The sequence below is a fragment of the Melopsittacus undulatus genome, chromosome 1 (genome assembly GCF_012275295.1).
Source record: "Melopsittacus undulatus isolate bMelUnd1 chromosome 1, bMelUnd1.mat.Z, whole genome shotgun sequence".
Classification (NCBI taxonomy): Eukaryota; Metazoa; Chordata; class Aves; order Psittaciformes; family Psittaculidae; genus Melopsittacus; species Melopsittacus undulatus.
In genome coordinates, this window is record NC_047527.1 from 108,287,853 (window position 1) to 108,313,203 (window position 25,351).

At 39.9% G+C, this 25,351-nt stretch overlaps 1 protein-coding gene across 2 annotated transcripts in view; it reads right to left on the bottom strand.

The window, feature by feature from the left end:
• The window catches only part of LARP4B (La ribonucleoprotein 4B), a 56,686-nt gene extending 33,807 nt beyond the window's left edge, over nt 1–22,879 (bottom strand). For both annotated transcript variants that reach the window (XM_034062083.1, XM_034062077.1), the window contains exons 1-2: nt 22,693–22,879; nt 4,554–4,688 (exon numbers count right to left, since the gene is read on the bottom strand). In XM_034062083.1, coding sequence (XP_033917974.1) covers nt 4,554–4,634 — 81 coding nt within the window. In that variant the 5' untranslated portion in view covers nt 4,635–4,688; nt 22,693–22,879. The remainder of the gene's footprint in view (nt 1–4,553; nt 4,689–22,692) is intronic.
• Nucleotides 22,880–25,351: the final 2,472 nt, after the last annotated feature.

Consider the following 25,351-nt stretch of genomic DNA (forward strand, 5'->3'; position numbering starts at 1 on the left):
AGAAAATGAGTGAAGCAGTTCAGGCAAGCAGACTGTTCTTACAGTTTTCCCACACCTTCTTCCCCTGATGTGCAAAGGCACATTTTGTACTTGTTCCTTTAGTTTTATCTAAGAGTTCCTGGGACGCTTTCTATTTTTACGCACCTATGCTGCCCAATAAGTCACATTTCTCAATGCTGTTTATTGTGGGATCACCATAAAAAAGGGGTGGGGGGTAACAAATTTAAGCAGAAAATGACACTGGTGTTGTGCCACATCACCTGAGTTTGGTTGCTTAACTCCCAAGACTCATTAAAATCCTTCTGGCTAAGCTGAGCACCACCACATGACTTGAAAAGCACTTCAACAGAACTTGTGCTCTGCCACCTCAGAGCCCAGCTCAGCTGAGGAGTGGGTTTGCTTATTTTGGTGTTTTGTTTTCTTTTTTTCTTTAAGACATATTTTTGGCTCTGCTATATTTTCTCATCGACTCAAAGTCTAAATAGGTTTTTCCTTCTCCATGAAACAAAACTGCTCTGAAGCAGCACTTTCATAACCTGAACAACTTTTTTTAATAAGTACTTTAGTCCTACGTGCTGCACATAGAAGGCAAGAAGTCAACATGACTTATTAACAAAAGTATACCTACCCATCTACTTTCATTTCTACATATACCGATTCCTTGTAAAGGACTGTTTATCTCATACACAGTTTTAGAGACCTAAGGTTTAAAATACAGTCTAGTTTTAGTTACAATAGTACAAGTCAAAACTAGTCCTTCCAATCTTCTGACATCTAACTTCAATTATCCTTTTTCTACAATGAAGTCATGGCAACTGTACCTAGTCCTGACAAAACAGTGATATACCTGCCTTCCTAGGCCATACCTGATGACATGCCCACCTCCAGTTAAGGCAAAAGAGAAGAACATCATCACAAAAGACTTCACAATGTCACTACTGCAGGTTTTTGTGAACAGCTGGTCAGATTGTTTAACTTTCCCTCCGATATATCAAGGTTAAATGAACTGTTAAGAGTTTAAATACACATTAAAGTGATTAAACATTGGATTAGAACTACAGGTGCAGAACTATTCAGCACTTTACTTACAGTCTAATCCCACAATAACATGACAGAAAGAACAAACAATGAGCAGTATTGATCCTTCATGACACTGATACTATATATGTTCAGTTTAAGGTCTAATGCTCCCACCTCTTGTTTAAATCTATTCAGGATTTCTTGAATTATTAAATGTCATCTCTTGTTATACAAACTGCTACTTAACTATTAATTGGCACATATTGTATGTAATATTGTGTATTGTAAAATGATCTGAGGATTATAGAGACAATGAATTTTCACTGGATCCTATATTAAACTAGTAAGCTAATTTCCTCAGTCCCTTCTACAAGGCTTACTCTTGAATGTGTTGCAAAAGGACTTTTGAATAACATAACCTAACAGCTCTAAGCTCGAGACATCCTTCCATATTATGTCCTATGAAGAACATTTTAGGAAGTACAATTAGGTTCTCCACCATGGGATTTGGGGCTTGGCCTCTTCCTCTGAGAGTAACCTCAAATTTCTAGCAGTGAAGTGTCACTCATAAAAAAGGGAACAGAGAAATGAGTCAAAAGGGAGTGAAGCATTTCTTAAACACTGACTTCCCTGTGTTTAGGGAACTAAACTAGACTGGGTCTAGTCTGACCAGGACTTTCTCAGAAAGAGTAATTGCCAATCAGAATACAAAAAAAAACCCAAAACAGCTCTGATGACAAGGTGATAAAGTGACCTAAAGTGACAAAGCCCACCTCTACCTTAGAAAGCCAGAAATACCAGTACCTTTCACTCCCAAAGTTATCAATGCTAAGAATTTGCCAATATCCTCAAAATCATCTACCTCCAACTTGTAAGTGTATGCTACTATTAACAACATATTTATGAAGATCCTCAACCTGTCAACTTTCCTCTATAGACTGGCATGCAAACTACTGAAATTCTGCTGTTAAATACTACTAAAATCACCCATATTCAAGCAGAGCTGTTGTTGGAAATGAACCACACTAGGCTTGTGATCAATCTACAATTAGGCATTAAACAGCATATAATTTCATAGCTACTTCAAGGCAGAAGAAATTACTTTGCCTCCCTCACCATGAGGTTAAGCCTTTGAAAACTTGTTAGTAAACAAGTGACCACAGTATCATTAACATACATAACCCTGGAAAGTGATTTCTATGGCTTTCCATCACAGCATCAAAGCCTTTTAATTCACTCACTACTATCTGTTGCTAACAGCAGAATGTGTGTTAAGTTTTGTTCCTGCCAAAGAAGTGATGGAACTAAAGACACAGCTAGGAAAATCTATTTATTGTTAAAATTTTAATAGTGTTAATGTTTATAGACATAACAAATAATACCTTAAATAATCTTCAGAATTAAGACTAGCATAGAGGGAAGTATTTTTCCAGGAACTACAGGGGTGTATTAAAATTTCCAGTAGAAATTCCACAACTTTCTTCCTTAACTGCCACAGAAGCACTCGTAGTAGATATCACCAGATCCCAGTAGAACAGCATAGCCAAAAGAACTGGGGAATGTAATTCAGCAATCTTTTTTCAGTCTATAAGAAAATACTCCTAGAAACCTGACTAGATACCATGGCAGTATGGCCCCATATCAAATACGCACTGAAGCAGGGAATACCACAAGCATGAAGCTATTCCTTTATACAGTCTATAGTCTTGTGATCTCAAAATAATGAAGACACACAAGAAAGAGCAGGTGATTTTCAGTTAGTCTGAAGCATGTACTTGCTAAATGCAATTGAGTCAGGACCTCCATTTTTCTCATTCCTATCATGTTTTGGGAAAGATGAAAGTGTCTGAATGATCTTAGTCTGCTAACTTCTTCCTATAGTCCACAGTTTCTCAAACTACAGACTTGGACCCAAAACTTGTAAGTGAAGACATGAAGCACTGGAAAAATTTACTCATGCAAGTGTGCCATTATGGAACAGGGACAATCCTGAAAACACCATTTTTAACAGAGTATATTGGTAATGATTCTCATACAACAGAATGACCTTTTCTGCTGCACATACAAGAGTATGATAATGGTGTAACTGAAAAAAAAAAGCTTAATAAGCTACAGGTCTCATCTATTTCAAATAAAATATTCTGCAAAGGAAAAGCTTTAATCTCGTAAGAATTAGTTATTTGAAATGCACAATTATAGCACTATGGATACATTCCAAGACACCTAAATGGACATTAGTCTTCTCTACTGAAGAGAAGAGCAGACAAGTTCTCTGAAATTGAAAGAAACTGTTACTCTCCTTCTCCCCGTAAAAAAATTAAGATTTAGGTCCAAGTTTACATGTAGTTTTACAAAAATTTTAATATGCTAAATTAGAAGAACTATCCATGTGAAGACCCATCAAACCACCTTTAATGCTAATACACCTGTTGAAACTGGACTGACTTCTGAAGCAGATCTGCAAGTCTCTTACTCAAGCTTACACACTGGTTTCTTGACATTAATGCCTGAAGGACTGGGTGGGAGGCAGAAATCACAAAACTAGGGCACAAAACTACAGAAGTGGGTTCAATTTTTTCTCTACTATCAAACAGACAAAATTCACATGAGAAGGTACAACAGAGGAGAAGAGATTCCCCCCCCCAAAAAAAAAGGGGGGCACAGAAACAAATAAATAAAAACCCCACCAGCTTGCTTAGCAAAGGGGAGCACAACTTTAGAGCATTTTCAAAATGCTCCTTAGTGCATGCTGCAAGGTAAGTTGAAGCAGCAAGCATTTTCTGCTGCTGCAAGGTCAAGCTGAAGTAACAAGCATCTGCCACTTACCATAGCACAGGCTAAGTGCCTAGCAGAACACACCAAAACCTAACCCTTCAAGATGTCCCAAGAGGAAACATTCCTCCCAATATGCAGTTAACTCTCAAAGATGAAAATACAGTGTTATGAGTAGAGCATACACACAAATTATGTATCCAATCTTCTTCAAAACATTTACTGCAACATATAAACACACAGTACTATCTGAAGTATGATCTGCCAAAAGCACCCCATAAAGCAGCTTCCTGGATCCTGCAGAGTAGCACAGTAGCAGCAGCACGTGCCATTTGGCAGAACTAACCAAGCAAAATTCCTGTTACAGAATGCAATTTCCTATTTGTATGGGTTTGTACTTTTTTCAACTTAAAGATCCATGCCAAGTGCATTTCCTGCATTTTCCTTACATGGTAATGTGTGAGCTACAACCTAACTCAGAACTCCTGCATAGCCTAAAAAGCCTTGTACTTTAAATAAGTGCGAACTGTTGTAACTTGCAGTTTATTTTAATCCCTCATAGGACTAAAGAAAACTTAAGTCCAGGCTCTTAGTGTGGAGAATTAGCCACCTTCAACAGCTCTGTTCTAGCATTTTATGTTGTAATGCTATCAGCCAACTGTCCTCTAAAACATTTGAGATACAATTTTGATTAAGACATAGTAAAAAAACCTGTTTCATTCAACACTTATACCAGGGGAATATGTAATTGAAATACTTACTAGATGAGAACCGTCTTTAACTTCTTGTACTTGCTGCACCTGCGGTTCAGCCACAACTTTAGTGTCCTGATCAGAAGTCATGAGCTGTCTGCTTTTTGGCTGCTCAGAGAGAACTTTACTGGTCACCTTTGTACGCTGCGGAAACAGAAAAAACAAAAGATACTCTAAGTGGTTGTTGAAATTCTTGAGAACATCCAGACCTGTCGTGCTGATTCAGACCAAAAGTCCAAAGAACTTCCATGCAACACAGTCAGGATTATGTGTTCAGGGAAAATGTTACGGCAAAAGGATAAAGTGATCTCTCAGATATACTCAGTTCCCAGTCACTGGCTGCCTTGGGAGTGCAGACAAACACTTGTCACAGCAATGAGCAGGGAAATCCACTGGGAAAATTTCACTTGATTCTCACCTTAATTATTCAGATTGTTTTTCAAACCACGGCTTCTTCACACCACCTGGTAGATTTACTCCAGTTATTAAGGAGCATCTAGTCACAAACCAACCTTTGTCTTCAAATATTCTCACAGTCACTTAATCATTGCAAATTTCAAGCATGTTACAAAAGTTCTGCTAGATTAGTAACAAGTTTTCTGCTCCATCATCCTATAATGTTATTCTGTTTGATTAGACAAGTAGAAAACTGAGTAGAGTTAAAAGCCTGACAGTAACTTTACTTTGAAATTTGATGCTATTATTTCGTATTTAATTATTAAAAAAACCCCTGTTCTTATAAAACAAACCAAAACAAAAAAAAAAACCCATACCCAGAAAAAGCCCATTTGAAGCATGAAGTCTCAAAGAAAATACTGGGGTTTAAAAATCAGTGTAATTTTTAAATTTTTCTTTTCTTAAAAGGAATATGAGCAAATTTTAATATGCTTTTTGAGTGACTTCTTCACATACAAGTTCCAGTACTACATCTGTAACAACATGCAAGAGAAATGTATTGCCTCCAAGTTGGTGACAACTTCAGGCTGAGATTCTCTACAATCTCCTCAAAAAAAAGTAAAAAATAAAATGTAAATATTTGGAGCACATATGGATGGTTCCATTATTTAGCAGATAAGCTCCTTTTAGAGAACTTGACCCCCAATTAACTGGAGTATTTCTTTACAGCCTTCCATGGAATCTCCTCTATGCTATAGTCTGAAACAGACAAAAGCAAAAGCCTTTCATACAACTGATGGAATACATTCCAAAACAAAATAAAATTATGACATTCACTTATAAACCAATTCAAGCACCTATATTATGGGAATATGCAAAAGACAAGATGTTTTGCACACACCAATATACAGACCTTCCCAACAGGACAAAACACTCAGATTAGACGAACAGAATGAAAAATATAGTTTTGAAGGCAACACATGCACTGTATCATTATTATGTTCCCAGAAGTATTTTTGTCTAACACCCTGCCTCTCATTTTGGAATAGAAATTATTTAAGCAAGGAATAATGGCACAGACAAAAAACACCACACAAAAAAAAGGCAATAAAGAAATTACACTGCCCTTCACATACAGTCTTACACACACATGAACAGATGCACAGTCAACATGGCAGAAAGTCTGGAATTCATTCAGGATGTTTGTATTTTATAAAATAAAAAAAAATCATCCTCAGGGTGAAAGCAAGTACTAAGTAGCTAGACTGTTCCTCAAACCCACGCCCTGTGCACATTAGCACTGCAGAAGTTGTCTAAGCTTCTTGGAGAATGCTTCTGTTAATATTCTGTAAAAGACATTGGGTTTATCCTTTTAAATTCTGGATTAGTATTTTACTAAGAAGAGCAAAAGACTTCTTAAACTTTGTCTTTGCTGTATATAATCTCCACTGCTGTTCATACTAAACTTGATCATGCACATTCATTGAGATTCACAAGCCAAACCTAATTTACAGAAAGACAAACATGTTTCTGTCAGCAATTATGTTACCTATTCAACATTTTGATCCTCAAATCAATGTCAAGGTACTTCTTTGCAATCCTTCTGTTGCCTGCTTCTCTTTCACACATTCCCATTCCCTTCTAGGATCATCCCCAGTCATGCTGCCATCTCTTCCATCCTCTGGTATGTAGTGTTAGCACCAGTACTTTGTAAATCTATGGACTGTGGAAGGCAAACAGCTAAGATCATGTGAGTCTAACAAACTGAAATTCCACTGCACATAGGTACTTTAAAGTATTTGCTGACTGTCCATCAATCACAAAATATTCAGCTAAATCATTCATTTCAGCTGAGTGTAGACAAGTTGTTATACAACTTGATAGACAACACACAACCACAATGTGCACACTGCAACTTCAGATAACTCGGACAAGCCACCAGTAGTAATAGCAGCACATTATTCTACTGCTTCTCAGAAGTCCTTTAGATGAGATTATACAAGACACTTATCACAGGCTAGGTCTAGATAAAAGCTCTAGATAACTCTGTTTGGATTACTCAGATTAATAACCATTCTCATTACACAGATTTGTTGTGTTACACACCACACTAAATCCACTTACCTTGCGAACAAATTATTTTTGATAACTACAACATCAAACCCATATTTTTAAGTTGCATTTTGATCACTAAGGAAAATGACTCGCAAAACAAGTGAGATGATACTGTAATAACCTGCTTGAAAGAATATTCAGCTTGCCTTTTAAGTCCCATGCTTTTAACAACTATCAACTATTGCCTTTCTGCCAATGAGTAAGCCATATGGGAAGACCCCAAACACAGAAGGAGTTTCCTTTGCAATTTTCTTCTCTTAGTGTATTACACTGCTCCAAGTCTCCAGGACATCAAGTGCTCTGCTGCAAAATCCCATCTGCTGGGATGCACTTCAAAGCAACTTCATGTACAGGGCTGTTTGGAAAGTTAGTGCCATCAACTTTTCCACTTACCAGTTGCCACTTACCAGTCTTTTAAAGCATAAAACTTTTATGACTGCAGGTTTCCACAACTATCATGTCAGACAACATAGTGTTTGTTGAAAAGGCAGCGTTACTTCAAGGAGAAAAACAAAAATTACAAAGTGTTACAGGCTCTTCATAGGATGTGTTTTATCATGTTTTTCATTAGTACTGATATGCATCTCCACACTCAGGTTTATTTACAGAAACCACAATCAATATGTGGTGGTACTAGAAGCTACAGATCAGGAGTGATAGTTTGGAAAATTGTTTATCCTCTTTTGATGCTAGTTTAATAGTCAAATTAGCAATTAAGTTAAACATGGCATTTGAATGCAGCAGCAATAAAGATTATCATCCCACTGAAGAGTTAACTTGCCCACCATTTTAAAAGATGCACTGAATTGCTGACTGGTAAGCCCTATCTTTGCATAAACATACGCTGCTGCAGTAAGTATGAGACATTCAAGGGAAAAACACAAGTCAGCAGACCTATTTGGGACAGAGGTAGCAATACCTACAGCAGAACATGGAGCTGTCAGAAGCAGACTGCAATTTTTTTCATTCAAGTTATAAAAAAGAAATAAACCCACAAGAAAAACCTTCAGGGCCACCCGATCTCTTAAATATGCTTTTAAAGAGTATTTCTACTCAACAGCAAACAGCCATGGAAACAAAAAAGTGCCCTCCACTAATTATGTCTAGTCACACTCTACAGAATGGCCTGCATTTATGAATTGATTTAGAAGGCCACAATCAGAATTTTGTAATATTATGTATAATTTCAGTTCTGTAAACACATGCATTAAAACTTTATTTTTCCTTCTGGCTTGCTATTTGGTCTTCACACAGTAACTAGTCAAGTTCAACAACTTCTGATGTATTATGTCTAGAGCAAAGTTACTTTCAAGACATGCAAATACTTATTTCCACAACTACCTAATCCCAAAGAAATCACATGGATTTTCCTGAAGCTTAGAAACCAAGTTTGAACTGCTTTTGATGAGTAGGCAAGATTCTTATCCTCCAGAAATTTAGCATACAGGTAAAAACTTGTTTCTTTAGAAAGCACGCAACTTTTAAACATGAAGTCCTTAATGTCCCTAAAGCTGTAATACACTGATTGCTAATTGCAACAGGAAGGAGAACAGCACTTTAATACAGTTGTTTTCTCAGTACGACAACAGGTACAGTACTCTACTTGTACAGATCTGTCCCTGCAGGCACCTACTCAGCAGTGGTAAATCTGAGGAGTTACAAGAATATTCTCAGGAGGGACTGAGACCATCTGGCCAAGCACAGGTAGCACATATTTCAGCCTACTTGTTTCCCTCTGCAATATCCACAGTTGCTTTCACAAATAAGAAATGGGTTTGTGGATGGATTTTTTTGTTTTGTTTTGCTTGGTCTTTTTTGTTGCTGAGGTTTTTCTAAGTTGACACCATGTTTCTTGGCAAATATTTTCAAATCCATCTTGTTATGGGAATTTAATCATTTTAGAAGATACCAGACACAAACTAGCAATAGTCCACAGCATATACTGTACGGACTATACAGATAGAGTACGCATAACAATATAGTCATTTCTACCTGGGTGCCATGCCAAGCAGAACTGCAATCACTTCCATCCAAAAGCCACATGTGTGCATGAATTGTGGTAACAACATCAGGCTAACACATTGTATTTTAATTCAGGTTTAGGTATTTTATAGTACTGGAAGTTAATGTTCAGCTGTCTGAAGATACTTCTATACAAACAGCATCGCTATACACCACAACTCTGCAATAGCTTGGAAGAGATATCTACTAGATTACTATATAGCCAACGAAACCACTACTGCCCCCACCAACACTCCCAAAACCTCCCTTGAAAACAGCAGGATCAAGGCCTACACTTATTACTACTCTCTATTTTTCCTAATTCATATTCAGAGTGTGCTTTTATGCAGTCTGTTTTGCTGTCTAGAGTTACAAGAATACGAGTAGCAGTGTGCTTCCTCTCAATCAAGCCAGTCAGATCTGTTATTTAAAAACATGCAAAACCCCAAAGAGCGCTCTAGGGCTGAAATCTTGCCTGCCAACTTTCAGCCCAGAGTAATCAGCCCTTAAAAAGAGATTTACAAATGTGAGTGCTGACAACTAACTTTCACACTGCAAACAGCAACACCATAAAACAAAAAAGCTCACAGAATAAAAGATCTTTTCACTGCTCTTCCAGTAAGCACAAACAAAAATAGATTTGAGTTTGGCTTTGTGCAGAACTCTTCCTAGCAAACATTTTAGAAACTTTAAACACAGACTAAGATTAACTTTTCACAAGGCTAATACAGAAATAGACCTCCAGCAACATCAGAAAGCGTAAAATGTTTTGAAAACAGGGATGCAGTCACTGCTTAACTTAAACCTCATAACAAACTTCCAGTTGCAGGCCATCAACTCCCTTTCTACTATCAGAGATAACATACTTTCTCACCATCTTTCACACCCTTTGGTATCCACAAGGATTATTACACCTCAACAGAAGAAATCAGAGCTACCACTGACCTCAACTTTGAAAACAGTTTTAGCACCTGCGGAGGACATTACATAGCTGATATGAGAAATAACAGATGCCTCTTCCAAGAGTATGTTATTAATTCCATATATTAACGCCTGTTTAAACAAAGTTTACCTTTCTTTATTAACTTCACAAGTGTTTTGAATACCTAAAACATGTAATATGTCAAGAGTTAATCATGTTCTCAGCCCAGGTAAAGCTGCTAACTCAGATACAGGATAGTTAAGCTTACAAAGCATCATCAAGGAAACACGACAAATCCTAATCCTGAAAGCCTGCAAGTTTCCCTTCAGTTTAGCATTATGAAGACTGCTACAAACCAGAGCTTGTAATTTTAATCAGACAGCTGGTTTAGAAGCTTTTCAAGGAAAGATTTCATGTAAGAATTGAACTATCATCCCACTGTATGGGACACATGTTACCATTCTGTAGATGAATAACCCTATGAAACTCTATCTTTCCAATACAGAAAGCCTGTAACAGAACCCAGGGGTTTCCATTTTCCTTTCAAAGCATGAAATCAGTTTCTTTACAGAGCAGATGTGGCAAGCAATCTATCATTCAAAGGATGGCATTATTTAAAAGAAAATATACTGTGAAGTTATTACATTACCACAGTGAACAAATTAGCTGTGAACAACAAAAAAAAACCCCAAACAACTAACAATGCCAAAAAGTACATTTGTTAATGGCAATCTCTGCCATCATCATTGTACCTACATCAGTTCTAAACTCTGTATTGCACAACAGCAGTTAAAAAGCTGACATGACATAAATATTTAGCCATACCATGTGTCTATGAAAGTTAATACTGAACACACTACTATTTTAAATATCACCACAAGGCTCTACTGTTAACTAGAAAAACAGTTGGGGGAAGAGCTGAAAATTTCACCCCTGAAGCTTAATGCAACCCAGACATTCAAAGCCTGCCGGATGATGGTTTCAAAATGTCCATGTACCCAGCGTACATGCCAGCATGGTGGCTGGAAAGTTAGATTTCAAATAACTCCATAAAAGTAGCATCTGATTTGTTTCAGTTTTCCTTCCTGCAAAAAACCAAAATGACTCATGCTCAGGCACCCACCAGGCAGTACCCAGAACAAAACTGCAACTCTTTGGTTACTGAAGAGGAACATGGACATAAGTGCCCAGAGAGTACTCAGGACAGGAGCCTTGATGGGTACAAGGCAGTTTAAAACACATGTGGCAACCGGGTCTTAGCAAGAAGCATATTGTGTCAGAAGACCATTTAAACCTTTATACGGTATGTTTTTAACATTTCACAATAAAACCCCACCAGCCCAAATGGTTTTGAGCTGCTGCTGCATCTGCTTCACAAGGGTTTTGAAAAAGCTTCTGCTCTTTATAAGGTTGACAGCCTTCAAAACTGTTCTGCAGTTCTATTAGTTGTATCTTCAAATGTAGTCTCTCCTCTAAGAATGGCTGAGATTTCAAGAGAAACAGTACACCTTGCTATTTAAAGGGAACACTGCGTTTCCTTATTTAAAGATTTATGAAACATTTCTGCGCCAGGCTTCACAAGTGATTCACAACTCCCATCATTTACTGAGCTTTCTAACTCACACACAAACCTGTGCAATGGAACTACACACCAGAACCGATCATGGTGTAAGTCTAGAAATTGAGACTGTTACAGTAATTAGTTGTCCAAGAGATACCAAGCAATAAGTTACTAAACAAAGGTGATAAAATACCAAAGAAACATGATAGTGGTAAGTGATAAGGACTCTATACAGAGGTATGCAAAAACACTCTTTCAGTCAAGAGCAAGAAAAATGGGGAGATGTTAAGAGTTACAGCCTTATTCACTCATCTAATCTCACACAACAATAAAGATCTTGATAGTACATAGAAGATAATGGGATGACCTCTATCAACAAACAATCCTGATTATTTTCCTTGTATCTAGCCTTTTCTGCAAAAGAACCCAAACAGAAAGCAAAAAGAAGCAAACAAGAAAACCCAACAAAACCCCCAAACATTACCATTTAACAACACTAGGAGTGCCTACCAAGACAGGAATTGGGAAGAAGTTTTTGTGCCTGGTAAGCTTACGAAGTGCCTTGAAGACAACAGTGTTTGTGTCACAAGCAGTTTTCAGTTTGCCTGTGGCTTGTTCTCAGTTTTCAAGCCTGAAGCAGCACTCTCCTGACTGCAAGCTGAAGCACATAACATGAAGAAACCCAACTCATTAACAGGGTTTGCTTCATGTAGCACATACATCACAAAGCCACAAGCTTGTTTCCCTCACTGTAAGTGGATTAATAGGAACCACCACCCTGCAGGTTATCCATAAAGATGCATATTTAATTTCTATATAAGTACCACATCAGATAAGATTCTTTTACCAGATAATAATTTCAAAAAGTAACAAACTATTAATTAAAATAAACCCTGCACTCTCCCCTTTGTGCTTTATGTCAGACTACCCCTCAAATGGCAGTTATTCTAGTAACACACTCAGTTATGAAATGAAAGGTGGGATGCTACTTTAATATAAAGCATCAGTGATCATAAATCTCAACAACCCCATTTTCTCTTGAAAAGTTGTTCTCTCTAGTTGACTGCACAATCACAAATTTTACATTCATTACCAAAGCCTACAAAAAGCATAAAGCATCTCACGCTGGAGCAAAAACGTTTTTGGTTTTCCTCAGGCAAGGTATCAGGAATTTAGCACTCAAGCGCATTAGGCAAGTATCTCAATGTATAACGATTTTCCACTAAAATACTCTATCACTTGCCCTCTGACAGGTTCATGAGCATTTGACCTCCTCCCTCCCTATCTCCCAGCTCTGGTGCCTCTTCTTACTTTTTCAGGACAGAAAACATGACCAGCAAAAACAATTTTATTAAATTTGAACAATCCCCCTTTCCTATAAACAGCTAAACAGAAAATACACAGTAGTTGCTTACACACATACTTCTAGGCCTCTGAGAACTGTAGTAGAAAAGACCCAAGCTGAGCAACTAATACCAATAATCCTCCTTTCCTGTTTGCTAGGAATCCATCAGCAGCAGAGCACTGCAAACCAAGTACTGCAGTTCTGAGTGAAACTTAATAGGTCAAGTCCACATCACTCTGCTCCTGATCCTATTGCTCTTGCCTACAAAGCACCACAGGGTGGGGGGAAGACACAGTAACATACCTGCAGGACTTTCACAAGAGATCCCAGCAGAATTCCTGCAGTGAATTAAAGAGTGAAAGAACAGGTCAGTGCAAACCACTGCTCTTCTGCATTGAAAGAAACAGACAACCAACTAAGCCTGAACACAGGGCAACAATGCTTCAAGGCACCTACAGAAGGACAAGTTTAAGAGTTCCAAACCATACACACCACACAGTACTTCACATCTGTCTCTGCTTCCAAGCAGAATACTAGAAAACACATTTGTTAAATAAGCCTAATCAGAGAGGAAGACTAACTTGCCGCAATTTTCTAAAACCAACCAGCCTAAATAATGGCCAAGTATGAAAACAAACAAGTTTGCCTAACACGGGTTAACAATAACTGTACAATGTGATGAAAGCTCCCTCCTTCCACCAGTTTTGTTTTTTTTTTTTAATATATTTTAAAAATTGATGAGGTTTTCATAGGCATACAAGCATCGTGTATTATGCTAACCCACTGCTCACATTAATTTCTTGTAACATTCTAATCCACCTGCATTTACCTATTATGCTTGACTAAGCTATGAGGTAACAGCCTGTGCTTGCACAATGTCCAGTGCAGCAGGATTCCAAACTGCAAATACAAATCACAGCTGAGGTAATGCAAATAAAAGTGTTGGTATTTTTACTAACATATATCATTTTAACTGCTAAAATTGTTCACCTACTACACAAATATTAACTCTAGACGCTTTGGTGGGATCTTTGATAAGATAATTGCATTTTACTCTGAGAGACAAAGCTCCTCAATAACTTCAGAGTTACCTACAAATTAGCTGGGAGACTATTCCAGGCTTTCAGTGTAATACCAGTATTTCAGGTCAAGTACTGTGCAGTGATGTGGAAATTATGTTTTTTCACTTAAGGCAACATTAGAAAAGCCTCACAGAAATCTGGTTCCGAAGTTTATCACCATCAAATGCAAAATCTCATCTAATCCATCAATCTGAACTGTTGTACTCTGATTTATTTTAAATAAAGGTAACTTTTTAAAAATTTCAGCCTGTACTACTCCCTTCCCACAGCCAACCAAGACACCACATGAAGAGATTAACATGACTATTGGAAAAAGACATGTGAAAGACTTCTCAGATATTTCTTTCTATTCTTCATTTTGACGTGTCTTATTTCTAGCAGGTGAGTTTACTTTGGCACTCTGGATGCTAAGTCTGCCTTGCTTTATCATATCTTCTTGGAACTCCTGCACGCATGAGGAATTATTACGCAATGAAAATATCTTGCATAGCCATATATTTTCCTCGTTTCCCATCCCTCCCCACATAGCTGTCTTGCTCTCACTTAACCAAGGGTTTTTGGGAGGTATGCTTTTCTTTATATATTTAAGGGAAGTCAGAGATTCATCTTCCACTGCTGAAGGAAGCAACAATTAAGTAGTCTAGAAGTTCACACACAGCAGTAAAGTTGATAGAAACTGTTGCACTTTGATCATGAAAAAAAGTTTTTATCCTAAGACTGAAACCTATTCCTGACTGGGAATGAAAACTAGAAAAGATACTGGATTTTGCTGGCTAATGGACTCAATTGCATCTCAGTGTGCCAGTGTTACAGTAAACAGATCTGTCATTTTATAAATTCTGTTTCTTTCACAAAACAATTGCAAGTTCTACAGTACTTTACCGCGGCTTCAAACTTCGAAAGCTAAGATGCAGCAACTGATGGTCTATTTGGCCTTTCCTAATTCTTCAAAGAAACACTAATTCTTCAAAGATACAACACATGACAAAGTACCAGCAGCTTTAGAACTCGCTTAGAGAAGTTAAATATTGTGCATGAAGAGTGTCAACTTAGTAGTGCTGGGAACAACAAACTTCTTGTTTCAATTACTGAATGTTCCTCCTCCCATCTTGCCAACACCATCTTTACATTTTCTGCATACTTTACTATGCTGCTGACCAGCAAGTGGCCAGTGCCCACTCACAATGCTGCCTGCGACTCTAGGCAGTACAGTTCACAAAGGTAAAGAATATAACTAACCCAGCTCTATTGGGCAGCATTTTATGGAGACCACCTTCTTCAGAAAAATTCAGGAGTTGGCAGAAGAGAATGCAGTATTTTATCATGAAAGACAAGACTAAAAACAATACTTGAAGCTACAAGGTTAATATTTAGGGCACTTCCAAGGGTGAGGTTAGAAGTCTGACATTCTTTAACATGTCTTAATAGGCTTATCATCTTAGAATATTACTACTATTTGGATGCCACGTTTCAAGTCTGCAATCAGTGCTGTGCTTAAGCAAGGAGGTCAAAAACTGTACTAGGAACTTCTAGGACACTTTAATGATTTTTAGTGCTTTGACTTACTCTTAAAGACACATACATAGCTTCAAAGATGATCTGCTAAGTTCTTCATGGTCACATTCTCAAACCACACAATAAATGCCTAATGCAGGGAAGCAGAAATCTTGACACCAAGGATCTCAGAACCAAATGCACACAGAAACCTTCTCCAGAATTCTACTGCATGCAGACTGATGGGACAGTTGTTACAGTGCTGCTAGAATGTATTTTCTGACAGAACAGGTCCAAAGAAAATGAGAGAGAAAAAGGTCTAGAGTGGTGTAAAGTCCAGGCAAGAGGCATATATGGACCCAAGTAAGATGTTGATAATTACAGTGATAAATAAAAACGTACAAAAATGAGTTTTCTTCCAATACAAATATATACAATAATCCTGGACTATGACAAGATTACTGTAATAAACAGCAAAGGCAAGACGTCTGCAAAGCAAACAGCCCAGGATGAACTCCCCTCAGGCTTTGGGGTTTAGGGTTTTGTTTTTTGGTGGGGCTTTCTTTTCCCCAGATTATTTTAAAAACATTAATTTACCTAAAACTTGTGTTAAGATTTGGTCCTGAACATGTTTCAAAACTTAAAGTGAAATTAAACTAGTAGCAGAAGAAATGTCATTCAACTATAAGGTTTTGTAATACAAAAAAGGAAGCTAATGCTTTTGCCAATGATTATTTCATTAGCTTATTTGCCAAAAATAGAATTTAACCCAAATGATCCAGTCATTTTAGTATTACTTCCTCTTTTGAAAAAAGCCACCATCCTCCATTACAAGCTTTACTGAAATCAGAAGCAACTCTTGCTTGCTTTTAAAGCACTGTATGAAAGGCTATCATGTACTGAGTGTGTATTTGTTCACAGTTAGAGCACCCCACCTTTTTAGAGTATCACTGTAATCAAAACTACTGGTAATTCAGGTTTTGACTCACTGTTAAAGGATGGACTGTTCCAATATTTCAGCTTGGATTCAATGACAATAATTCTTCCCTGCAGGTCAAAATAACGGGGCAGAGACCCTCCTGAAAATTTCATCAATTTCTTGAATCCAGGCAGTTAAAGTACACGTTAATTAAGAAACAGAAAGTTGTAACTCTAACAAAGCAGATTATAAACTCAGCTGCAACATCTTCATTAACAAATTAGATTATTCCCCTCCCTTCTTTGTAATACAAATCTTTTAGACATCTACTATAAAGAACCAGACAACAAGCTTTACACAGGAACAGGGATGCAAACCCAAGATCTTGGAGACATGCCACTGCAGGCAATATTTTGCCCTAATTGTTTGCCTTGCTGCTTTAAACAGCAACATGTTGACCATTCTCTGTCCCTGCTGGGCAGCAACAACACTGAATGGGAATGAAATTCCAAGATAAGATCGCAAATTCCACACATAAAGGTAGCTCAGCACTTAAAGTAACTGTGCTCTGATGCATTCTTCACTTTTGTTCTGTTTTTCTAATTCCTAGAACAAGAATCAGAAACCAGTAGGACACATCAAAATGTTCAAGCGTAAGCCTTCAGCACCAGGGTAGCAAATCAAGCTACTTTGGACATTGGCCTGTTGTTTCACCAGTTCCTTGTTTGAACAACAGTCAGAGTCAGACTTGGTTGTGCAGCAACCTGCAACAGCATCACAACCTGTACAAATATTCTTATGGATATCAATACTGACCAAAACCGAAACCATAAAGCTGCCAAAAGACATCCCTGTAAAGCTTTACAAGCATTTCATTAAGTTTCTGACAAGTAAATTATCAAATGGTTAAATATTTTTCCCACAACATAATTACTATTTCATATTTTGTTTCCCGAGGTTCTCTGTCAGATCACTGGCATTCCACAATCACAAAATACTTAGCAATAGACTGCAGAGCATTAGGTCTTCCTAGAAATACACAGAAACATTTTAGTAGAGTAACTTCTGTAACAACTTTTTTTTTGCAGTTTCTAACTCCATTACCAAGACAGATGGAAGCCTGCCTTATGAATACCATCAATAAACTATTAATACTCATCACTGTTGTTTATTTCCAGAAGGTAGCAGGGAAGGGCCAGTATGAGGAAGAATCTAAGCAAATACCTGTTCTGATACTTTTGCGCAACTTGTACATGAAAATACAAGAAATCTAAAAGCACGATTAAGCAATACAATATTTAGATTTGCAAAAAGCCCAGCACAAGCTCTAGATAAAAATACATACGTTTGACAACTACATTCAAAGCTCAGGATATTCCTGAACAAGACCCATGTGAACTACAGGTAGCATCTAAAGGTGTAATTTCCAAAGTCTGTATTGCCAGTGTTTGCTATTATCAATAGTGAAAATGATAGTCATTTTAGGAAGGAACCCCAATCAGATAAATCAAATCTGGGCCTAAATCACTATAAACTACCATGCCAGACAGATGTCTATATGTATCTATAGGCATCTATGTTTCTATCTATCTGTATGTGCAACAGTCCAGAACTAGAAGCTGTGTATAGTTACTTCCTTAAATACATGAACTCAAAATACCCATGAACTCTAGATGGCCAGAAAGACAATCCAGAATAAACCTTTACTGTAGGATATACTCCCAGGGACACCAGCTCCTTACATGCCAACAGCCTTTTGTGAATAACAACAGAGCTGCTAGAAGTGCAGAGGTGGCAATCCATTCAGCTTATGAACGACTGATTCCTTTTGTATTACATCATTCAACTACCCATTAAGGAGCTGGACTGACAGGATCCATAATATGCATAGCCCAGCCCTCCATGGCAAATGAGCGTTAGAAAAGATTAAGGCTCAAAGAAATTGGTGATTCATCAGGGCGTCAAAACAGCGTTTCCCCCATTCCCTGCAATGTTCTAGGCCAAGTAACTAGCCACATATTAGTAACCTCTGTCAGGCTTCCAATTTTGGAGTTAATTGCTGTTCCTGAAACACATACCCAGACACAAAATACCTGCAGCAGCACACATCACAGAACGACCACTGTCTTGGCTATCCTAATGGCACAATTAGGCTGTATTACAGTCACACCTAATTTAAGTACTCCAACGTACCTCTGTTGTCTGTAGGTATGACTCTGTAGCCTGCTTCCTAACAGAGAGGGGAACACCCCATTTAGAAAGTGTATGTAAGAGCAACATACACACAGAACACACAAACATGAAAGCCCAGTGAAAAAAAGGATTACAAACCCTCGGCTCTATCGCATGACCAAAATTTAAGAAACATCAGTTATGAATTAATTAACAGAACTTGTTTCTTGCATTACTTTGTGGGACTTGACTACGTTAAATGAATGGGTAGTACAGAAATCAGCTTTTAGTTTCCCATTTCTAACAAGGCCCTCAAGCTTGCTGGTTTTAGGTAACACTTTTACCATGCAACAGTCTAAACCATACAGTTAAAGAGAAAAAAAACTAGATTGTTAGAATAGCACTTCTTCAATTATCCAGTATTTACATCACCAAATTACTTTTATTGACCAAGTGAAATATCACAGAGCTTTTATATTCAGAAAAAGTCCTTCAGAAGTATTCTTGATTTTGCGTTTAACTGTTGTAACACACTAGCCTGCCTTGAGTTAGCACAGAGGAATTAAAGCATAGGGGAAAGAAAACAGAACTTCCTTAAAACATTAGTTCACAACTGTATATCAAAGGTACCAGCTGAAAATGTTGTAAAAAGTGTATTACTAGTTCAGGGGGGGAAGAGGGTGCATGTGTGCGTGTTTTTGGTTTTTTTTTAAAGGTATCACACAAAAGTAGCATTATTTCAAACTTTAATTTTTACATCACTTTCTCCTCCCTAATTTAATGACTGGGTTACATGGCGAAATCTACCTGTCTAGATTGTGTTTTATATGGACTAAACCAACAGTAGTAGTTTCAATATACCTATGCCTTGCTTTGGGAACAATGTTGCTCAAATACATATCCAGGGACTTTACTACAAAAGTAGCTTTTACTCTCTGCTTCTATGCAGTTCTCCACATACTATTGCCTCTTTCAAAACTGCAGGGGAGGGGTTAATTTTCTTCCTTACAACGTCCTGTTTTGTAACATCCTTCCTTTCCTACTCATACCTGTGTGCCCATTCTGAATGCAAATACAAGACACTTGTAATACTCACATTAGTTTAGTATTATTACATACAAGAATAAATGCAGCCAAAGCTTATTTTATATAGCTCTTTCTAGGAGTTAAACAAACTTGCTGACTAAAAATGTATTTTGCTAGTAAATGCTTCAAGGAACACACCACTATGTAAACCCCATTTCTGACATTGGCTTAATGAACATAACAGCTCCTCACATGTGTGCGTGCACATGTGCACTCACACAAAGGGGGAGGGGGGGAAATCACTAAATCATCCTAAAGCTTGATATTCTCCAGTATTGAAACTATGTCTCTTTATGCTTTCTTCATCTGGTCTCTTCTGCCTTTTTCTCTGTGCCAGCAACACCCCTTCTTGACACGTTTGTTAGCTACCTCTACAGCCACCTTTGCACCTTCCTTCGCAGAACATCTCCAAGACAAGAATGCTCTTCTTGAAGAGAATCAATAAGGCTGCTCCTTCCAACACAGGCACAAGAAAAGACAAGTCAAGTGCTCTACATGCTTATTCGTTTACCTTACCTGTTAATTTACAAGAACATGAATCTCTGATGAATATATACAGGCACCATAGAATTAAACATTAATAGTGCTGAAGGGACAAAAATCCACCTAGTCTAAAAAAATAAACTGATGAAACACATCTACACCTCATTACTTTGTTCTTTATAACCCCTTTCTTGCTACCTTTCAGCTGTCACTTTAGATTTGTCATGCACCCTGACCACAAACATGCCTTTTCTGTGTCTGTTCTGTGAATTTTGTGAGGTAATGTAATAAATATTTAACAAAGAGTTTATATTACCATGCCAATTAAGCTCACAACTGATTTAAAGCCAAAGCCATTGCTAGATATGAGACTTGAGCACAGCAGCAGACCTCCACAGAACATGTAGATTAGGCAAACCTAATTGTATGCAGTTTACATTTCAGAAAAATACACCAAGTAGTTAATTTCAAACTGTTCAAGTAAAACATCAGTGCCAGAAAGTGCCTACATGGTTACTGCATGTCTCAAAAAGAAACTAGAAAAACACCCCACGAAAATCCCAAAGCCCTCACAACTGCCTCCAGTTCTAGACCTTCTATCTTTGTACTGAAGCAGACTGAAATTCTAGTCACACATCTAAACAATGTATGTATACACCTCTCAGTCATCCATACCTTCTATGTGTTTATTTGTATTAGAGCAAGCATAAAAAGCAACTAAGGCAGAACACACTCGAGCTAACACCTTTATTCCCTTAAGGCATTTGTGTGTAAACACTTGAAAAAATAGAAATAATTACAAGGGAAACAAATCAATCTAACCCAGAACATTGTGTGCACCTAAAGACCCAATTACATACCATGAAAACATACAATCACTTATTTAGGAACATCTAAGAGGTCAGATGTTTTCTATTAATTCATTTATGCAAATCTGTTTGAGTAAGTTGCCTTTGGTTTGGGTTTTGTTGTTTGGTTGTTTTGTTTGGATTTACTTTTTTTTTGTAAAAGAAAAAACAAAATTAAACGTAAGAGTAACTTTTATGCAGTAGCTTCCATATAAATACTATGCACATACAAATGACAACACACCTAGAAGAATAAAACTCCTATAAACATACAAAACACATACTGTTCTCTGTATGCGCTTTATCAGGCCTCACAACTACTTTTCTCCTCCATTTCCCACAGGAAATAATAAAAAATTAGAAAATAACCATTTTCTTCTACTAGGCAGAGTGACTAAGCTGATTAGCTTCCTATCTCAGGAATTAACTTGAAGAAATGCTTACAAGTTAGCAGGAAACAAGTGAAAGTTCAACTGATAAAAACAGTAACCAGATTGGAATCAAAATCCTGGAGTTGTGAAATCCCAGCAAGTTTAAGAACACAGCTCTGACCTTTGAAAATGTATTAAATCCGTAAAAAAAGGATAAGTTTGACATGAAACTTAAACCACATGAACGGTTAAAGCCTTTCAATAGCGATCCTGGGGCAGTATTTCAGAAAGGTTCCTACTCCCATTTTACTAAGGTTTCAGACTGAGGCCAACGAAACTAGGCCAGAGACAAGATGCAGGATCGGAAGCCAGAATTTCCATGGTTTTACCCCAACCGTGACTCAAGTTTAAACAGTGGTTTTGAAACCAGCTCTCTCTCTGTGGCCACAGGCAAGTCTTAACCACTTTGCCTCAATTCCCTTACCTGCAGAATAGAAATAATTATACTTATCTGCCACACAGGAATCATGTACAACATTGCCTGGCAAGTGCACATCTGTTTAAACTGTGGACAAAGCTACGTAGTAATTCTGAGCATCTGCACAAACTGAAACTGAGAGTGACAACAACTCAGCTGAAGCAGCCAGCAAAGGCCCAACAACAACAAAATCCTAGAGGGAAAACACCGTTCGCGTGGTGGCTGCTTTTCGAAGTCTTGTTTCCTAACCAGCTGGCCCGCTAGCACCTACACACCCCATTAACCGACTCGGGACACGGCTCTCAAAGGAAGTCAGGGCTGTTCCCCCTCTGCCGGGAGCGATCGGCGAGGGGGTCGCGGCTCCCCCGCCAGCAAGCACCGTACAGCCGGTGTTTCAGCTCTGCTCTCACAGCCCTCGTGTCCCTTCCCTGCCGCCACCAAGGCGCACGCAGCCCCTGCCAAAGAGGATCCGCGGCAATACCAAACTGGCTCGGAGGGGCAAAGCTCACTCGGCCCCAGCCCGGCACCGATCGGGGCCGGAGCAGTGAGCACTACTCGGTGAGGCCATGCTGCGGAAGCGGCCCCGGCGGCCCAGCCCGGCAACCTGCCCTGCCCCCCGCCACCATGGAGGCCCCGAGCCGGGATCCCTCCTCCTCCCTCCTACCTCTCCCCCGGGAACCGCCTCGGGTGGGAAGATGGCGGCTCCGGCCGCCTCCCCGGTGAGAGGGGGATGGCGGAACGGGTGGGGTGTCTCTCCCAGTCTAGCCCCGCCATTCCCCCTCACACAGGGAGATGAAAGTGGAAAGACGGAGGAGAGTTCCAGGCGGGCGCCGCCGCCGGGAGGGCGCGGGCCCCGGGAAGCCCCTCGCACTCACCTGTCACCAGCAGCAGCCGCCGCCCTCGGGACAGGCCTCGACGGGAAGCAGACAGACGGGCACGGGGGACGGCGGGGGAAGTATCCGCTGGTGTCGGGGCCTCTCGCTCCTGCCGGGCTTTCCGCTTGCACCGGGGCCTCTCGCTGCGCCGCCGCCGCCGCCGGGGCCTCGCCGCCGCCGGATGCCAGGAGGAGGAGAGCGGAGAGGGGGGCGGGGGGCGGGAGGAGGAGCGGGCGGCGGCAGCAGAGCGGGGAGGGGGGGTCGCGGAGGAGGAAGCGGCGGCGGCGGCTCACGGGGCCCGAAACGTCTCCGAGCCGAGACTCAACCACCCGCTCGCATGAGAGACCCGCTTCCGGCTCCCGGCGGAAGTCCCTCCTCCGCCGGCGGGAGAGGATTGGTCAGCGGCGCCGCGCGGAACGACGCGCTCGGCCGGCACCAGCGGCCGCAGATTGGCGGAGCGGGGGCCCGCGCGCGGCCTGACGCGCGGCCGCACGTGACGCGCGTGACGTCACCCCCCCTGAATGAGCGCGGGGAGGCCGAGCGGAGCCGCCCGCCTACCCTGAGGTGTTTTGCCGCCTCGCGCTAGCCGCGGGGCCGCCGGCGGGGCGGGGCGGGGCGCGCGCCTGCTTCAGCCCGGCCCCCTTCCCCCCCGGCCTATCGCGCCTGTCGTGCCCGTTGCTCCTATCGCCTCTGTCGCTTCCCCGGTGGCGGCTGCGGGAGCCGTGCGGCTCCCCGGCAGCACTGACACATCTCCCCTGCCGGAGCCCGGCCCTCGAAGGGACAGTACCGGGCAGGCAGCGCGCCTGGCCCCTGCTCGCCATCACCGCGGCCACGAGTCTGGGGAAGCTGTCGGGACTTTGTGTTGACACGGGGCGCGTTGTCGCCTTCTGAAGTGCTGTCACAACAGCAGTGGAGGATCCAGATGCCTGTCCGAAATTGTGTATCCTACCACGGAATATTCTAGTTCTGAATACAGCAGCCTCTGTGGAGTGAGGCTGAGTAGCTGCGGCTTCAAAAGGCAGTGATGAACATAAACGGGTTTTGTGAGAAGAGTATTTCAGGGAAGAACCTTCTGTTTCAGGTGGGAGACCACTGTGTCATTAGGGCGTTTCTAACTTAACAGCCTCTGTACCGAGGACTAAAGTGTATCATCAGTTACCTGAAACTGGTGAATTCCAAGAGATTCAAGAGTTCTTTCTTTTGACCAAAGAACAAACAAGTCTTGTCAAACACTTCTAGTTATGTATTATAAAGCATAATTTGTTTTTAACTACAGTTAATTAGGCAAATGGAAAACATGGCGGTTTCTTCTAAGGACTTAAAAAACCCCAAATGAACAAAAAACACTAGAAAGTATTGTCTTCCAGGATTACTCCCAGTCCTCAGCTTTCCTTTTACCTCAAACATGGCAAAGCTACATCACCTTACAATAATAATTACCTGTACCATGCATTGCTGCCCATCTCTGCATCTCAGAAATCAATCCAGATGAGTCCTTCTGGACCCTGTTTTTAATCCTTACTGATAAGGACTCACAGTTCTACCTGCTAGAAGTTCCCATGGAGATGATACTGCAGTTAACTTAGGAGACCTAATCACACCCAAGTATCCTTTGGAATGGTTTTTGAGGTTGCTGTATTGTTACAAATCCCTAGCTAGCAGAGGAAATAAAGTATGCCATAGTACCTGAAATGAAATCATGTCTCATCAAATGTGAAGCTTTACCATTCATCAGAGGGACGTGTGCCTCAGGAAGTAAGTGCTTCAAACACAGGTGGTGGGTTTTTTTCCATAGTAAGTTGTTTTCGGAACTGTTATGATGAAGAAATGCTGAGCAAAGGAAGATGGCTAGCACAGAGCCTGATGAGGAAAAGGAATAAAGCTTACCTTTGAGCATAGGGATTTTATTCTTTGATGCCAGAGTGCTTTTCAGCAGGCTACAGTTCTTCCCTTGAAAAGAAGAAACATCTAATTTTAAGCTGCCAACCATCGTAAGTCCCATGATATCCTTGTTTTAGAGGACCCTCAAAGTTCCTGATACCCTTTAGACATACAGTCTTCACCTCTCCCCCAAGCCATACTCCCATGCATTTCTGGGCAGAAAACCAAACCCATCAGACTAATAACACTGCACTGTATCATTCCTTCTGCTGTCTCAGGGTTTATGACTGCAGAGCTCATCTTCTCCCTTTCTGTAACTGAAGGAGTGTGTGAGAGAGAAAATGACTAATTCCCATCAAAGACCAGCACATGGAGACAGCCACGTAGTAGGAGGGAATTTTCTTTAATGGATAGAGTTTGCTGTTTTGGATTTTTTCCCCAAAGCAGCTTATCTGTGTTATTAAAGGAAAAGAATACCTTGAGACTAAATTTTTTAAAAGCCCTATGTCATAAAGGTGTTACATATTGATAAACATGTCAATATGTATCTATGATCCTATGATTTTTTTTTTCTATTGTTAACTTTTGTTGTGGTTGAGTAACAGTGAAAATAATGCACTTTTTCCATAAAGTAATGGGAATTTTCTACTTGCCTGGGCCACTTCTAATTCTCTTCTCAGTGTGGGAGATGTAGAACTTAATCACTAAATGCTTCCAATTTTTAAAGGCACGCTGCTGAGATCAAAGAGATTTGATAATTTTCCTTGGTATGCTGCTA